The 5017-nt window shown below is 31.7% G+C and overlaps 1 protein-coding gene across 1 annotated transcript; it reads left to right on the top strand.

Annotated features, from left to right (window-relative positions):
• Positions 1-2113: 2113 nt before the first annotated feature.
• On the top strand, positions 2114-4784 carry LOC133817259 (phytoene synthase 2, chloroplastic-like). The gene is made up of 5 exons (XM_062249724.1): positions 2114-2679; positions 3032-3082; positions 3564-3736; positions 3835-4070; positions 4248-4784. The coding sequence occupies exons 1-5, from the start codon at positions 2319-2321 to the stop codon at positions 4600-4602; spliced, it is 1176 nt and encodes a 391-aa protein (XP_062105708.1). The 5' UTR covers positions 2114-2318; the 3' UTR covers positions 4603-4784.
• Positions 4785-5017: the final 233 nt, after the last annotated feature.

Below are 5017 nucleotides of genomic sequence, written 5' to 3'. Positions count from 1 at the left end.
ATTATACTATTTTGATGTTGGTTCAATACCAAAATGCATTTTATGGTTGGACTTAGCCTAAGTACAAGTCCAATGGACTACAAAATGGTCATAATTTCACATCATATTACATTCCAACCAAACTGCATTTGTCTTACCATTTTGTTGTTAAGTTACAGCGTCCTATCAAATATGGTGGATATTATAGTAATGACAATTTTTGTTGTTGTTTTTTATATATTATTTTTTTGCTTTTTATATTAGTATTTTATAATAGATATTTATGTATATTATTTTATATTTAAGATAAAATAATATAGAATATACTTTTTTGATGTAAATTTTAGTATTGATGTTGAAATGAGGAAAAAAAAATAGTGCTAAAATTTGATTATTTTTGTGTTGATTCCACATCAAAAATAAGTTTGATGGTTGGAGATGCTCTTGTAATAATTCTGTTTTATTAATATGTGCATAAGTTATATATAAAATATGCGAGTCAATTATTATTATAACAAAAGATCACATCACTACCAGTCGCATGTGCCTTAAATTTCAAATACGTTACTATGCAACCTTAGACCAGCGAATTTGGCAAATATATTCATTTCATATTCTCCAAATTTATGGTTAAAAGGATTGACAAATCTTCCCACTCAAATTAAATAAACAAAACATAGATTATATAAAAATGTTCTTAAAAAATTCTTATATTTATTTTTGTTATCAAATTTCTTATATTGAAAAATCTTATGTTTTTTAATACTTAAAGTATGAAGGGCCCATATAATCCTTGATTGGTAGGTTATTTTAAAAGCAAATTCAAAATAAGTTTTGGAAAATGAATCAACTTTTACACATAAAAATTGAAAATGATTTTTTATCTTTTCCTACAATTTCCTTAACTTTTAGAAGGTCCTCCATCATTTTTAAATGTAAAATCACTAACTAATTAAAATTTTAAAAAATAAAATATTATTTTTAAAATGAGAATTTTCAAATCAATTAACAATCTAAATATATTATTTTTGAATGTTGAACCAATCTAGCCTTAAGGCAACGTGACCAACTTTACTCCTTTAGTTCCGTAACCAAACCTACAAGATAGTATTTTAGTATTAGCAAACTAAAATATACTAACCCTTTTTTTTAATAAAAAAGTAGAATAACCTTAGAAAAAAAAAACCATGTAAATTGGAGTTCACACTTCATCAAATGCATGAAATAATGAAATACACTTTTGTGAACTACTGCAGTTAATTATACATTTTTAAATAGGTAAACTCAATTTTTTTTACATGATAATATTCACAATAATCACTACCAACATTTTACAAATTTTAAAAAATATTTAAATAATTTAAAGTATTAAAATTAAAATCTAAAATAATATTTATGCTCATGACATATCGTTATTAAAAGTTTGAAATCTTATTTCCACATTCAAAATTATTGAAATTTACAAGAAATTTAACGTGGATGATTACAATTTTTACCATCTTGTAAAAAAAAATTGAAATAATAATTTATACACGTGTATATAAATGTACAATTTCACGTGATGGTGTATATAAAAAAAAGTGTGCACCATAAAATTTGTGCTCTATATATATTTACAAGTTAAAAAAAAAATTGAACACCATATAAAATAAAAGGTTTTTGGGTTGGGTTGGCCGTCAGTCCCGTGTGGCTGTAATTGTTAATTGAATCTCGCGACTACTCTCATTTTCCTCCACTCAATAATTTCCTTACTTTTTTATTTTTTTCAGACCAAACTACGCTCTTAACTCTTAATCATTTTAAATTACACTCTTAACTTTTCATAATAATTGCTTTATTATGACTAATTCTAACTCTAAACTCAATTTATAAGCTAAGTCCTTCTGTTCTTGTACATGAAAAATCTTCACTTTACTACTATTAACTAAGATTATAACTAATGTGATGCTGAGTCATCAAGTCAGATTTAAACTTTTCAATTACTATTTTTTGTTTTTAAGTCAATTTTTTAATATTGATTTTAACATTTTAAATCCTTAAATTAAATTTATGAGTCCTTGTCCACATATTTTTCCGAGTCAGAGTCAGCTGTTATCCTTTTCTCTATAAAGCTCAGTAAATTTGCAATAAACCAAAAAATAGAGAGAAAAAAAAGTTGTGTTCACTCGTTTTTGCCAAATCACAGAACGCTTTTTCCTTTTTCCTCTCAAGGAGCCATTGAAAGGCTCCAAAAGGCCTTTTTCTGAACTGGGAATTCGAGTTCAAGAAGAAGGAAAAGGATTGGAAAAAGAAGAAGTTATTGGTGAAAAAAGAGAACACGTTTTCTGTGTTCTTCAAAAATGGCTGCTGTTCTTTGGGTACAGGTTTGTCTTAAAGAGAACGGTAACTCTCTGGTTAGCCTTGCACCCAAAAATGGTGGACCGAAGAGGCCCAAAATGTGCTCTAAGCTGAGTTTCTCAAGTGGGTCTTTAGCGTTATCGGGGACTATTGCACACCCAGCAAGATCTTCAGAAGAGAAAGTGTATGAAGTGGTGCTGAAACAAGCGGCTCTGGTTAGAGAACGTAGGAAGCCCGAAGAGAAATCTCTGGACTTGAATCTGCCCATTAAAACTGACGGAACCACCAATTGGGATCTCTTGAACGAAGCTTATGACCGCTGTGGTGAAGTCTGTGCTGAGTATGCCAAGACTTTTTATCTGGGTACTTTTTCATTTCTTTTCTCTTTCTGCTTGTGTTTGATTGGTTCTGATTTGTTTCCATATTATCCTTGTTTATTTTATGATAAAAGGTTTGTTTTCTTTGATTATTTTTTTGGTTTTGTTTTCTAGTTCCTTAAGGTTAAAAAGTAGTCTCCCATTATGGTTACTTTATGTATTTGTTTATTCCAATGCTTTAAAAAAAATGAATAAAAAATACAACCTTTAATCTTTCTTGTTGTATGATATTTTGGTTTTTCCCATAGAGAATTTTGTTTTAGTTGAGAATATTTGGAATGGTGAGAAATGTTATTAGCAAATTCTAATTGAGCTTATTTTTTCTCCTTAATTTTCAGGCACTTTACTCATGACACCAGAACGGAGGAAAGCTGTTTGGGCAATTTATGGTTCGTATGACTATTCATTCATTTATAGCTGAATTGCTTGCATTTTACTACCTCTTGGCTTAATTTGTCAGGTTTGTGGTCCACAAACTTTGTCTATTAGTTTTGTTATCTAAGTCTTTTAATATCACCCTAGCATTTCTGAATGGTGTCTGTCTGTGCTTTATCCTAGAGTCCAGCCTAGTTATGTGGTAAAAGACCTTAAATATATTCTTTGTTACAATAACACAATCACTAACTATGCTTTTTATGAAGCTAAGTACTTTATCATATGCAGAAAAAAGCAATGCACCTTAGGTTTGGGCGTTATTGAGTTTGATATTGGCCTTGTTCCTTACACTATTTAGGCTTATTACAGATCCAGAACCCCATTTCTTTTGTCCTGCTTACATGATGTACCATCTCAAGTGGCTGCTGCTATTGAGTCTTTACTCCCAATTATTTTCAAATTGTAATTGAAAAGTGTATTCTCTTCTCCCTACAGTGTGGTGCAGAAGGACTGATGAGCTCGTTGACGGGCCTAATGCTTCGCACATCACACCAAAGGCTCTTGACAGATGGGAAAAAAGATTGACTGATCTTTACGAGGGTCGCCCGTTCGATATGTATGATGCTGCTCTTTCTCATACAGTCTCGAAGTTCCCTGTCGATATACAGGTATAGATAGACACATTATTTGCTTGCATTTTAGCTTGTGAGAATGTCTCTTACTAGAAGTGGAAACAGATTACTTAACAGATATTATCTTTGTACAGCCCTTTAGAGACATGATAGAAGGAATGAGGTTAGACTTGAGAAAATCAAGATACATGAATTTCGATGAACTATACCTTTACTGCTACTATGTTGCTGGGACTGTGGGACTTATGAGTGTTCCGGTGATGGGGATAGCACCGGAGTCAAAGGCTTCAACTGAGAGCGTTTACAATGCTGCATTGGCTCTTGGGATAGCTAATCAGCTCACTAACATACTCAGAGATGTTGGGGAAGAGTAAGATGCTTGTTACACCTTTTTTTACTCTTTACTTGACACTACTGAATCTTTTTTGTTTTTGTTTTAGCATCATATTGAAGTTTGACTGATCACATCATCTCTTTCCATATAATTACTATTTCTGATTCGAGTAACAATGTTGATGAACTTACATTGCTGAGTTGATGGTGCCAGTGCTAGGAGAGGCAGAGTGTATCTTCCACAAGATGAACTTGCACGCGCTGGTCTTTCAGACGAGGACATCTTTCGTGGGAAAGTAACCGACAAATGGAGGAGTTTCATGAAGGGACAGATAAAGCGAGCTAGAATGTTCTTCGACCAGGCGGAGAAGGGTGTGGCAGACCTCAGCGCAGCCAGTAGATGGCCAGTGTGGGCATCTTTGTTGCTATATCGACAGATATTGGATGCCATTGAAGCCAATGACTATGATAACTTTACAAAGCGTGCTTATGTAGGAAAAGCAAAGAAATTCTTGTCACTTCCCGCGGCATATGGTAGAGCACTTGTAGGCCCCTCAAATATGGCTTAGTTTACAATTAGAGACAAATTTGTGTATCTTTAGATTTTTGTATCAAAGTCTCAAAATTGTACATTTCTACCTTATAATATTGAAGTTAAGTATTCATTATAGGCTCTCAAAGATGAAATGTGTAAATCTTTAGTTCAATTTTGCCCAATGATAAATAAGTAGCTTTTGAATATTTTATTGCACTTACTTTGTTTTTCTTCGTATAATTTACAGATTCAGTGTTCTTACTATGGTATAAAATAGAAATCAAATGCTAAATAAATATGTAGGAGCTTAAGTCACATTTCAACTAGTAAGTCATAGCTACATTTAGTAACTAGCAAAAACTAGAAACACGACGGTAACTAAGCAATAAATCAGTATTATAATAGTAACTACTTACTAATATGATAGTAACCACTTAAAAATTAATCAG

Source organism: Humulus lupulus, chromosome 2, assembly GCF_963169125.1.
Source record: "Humulus lupulus chromosome 2, drHumLupu1.1, whole genome shotgun sequence".
In the NCBI taxonomy this organism is placed as follows: domain Eukaryota; kingdom Viridiplantae; phylum Streptophyta; class Magnoliopsida; order Rosales; family Cannabaceae; genus Humulus; species Humulus lupulus.
This window is presented reverse-complemented; position numbering and strand designations above follow the sequence as displayed.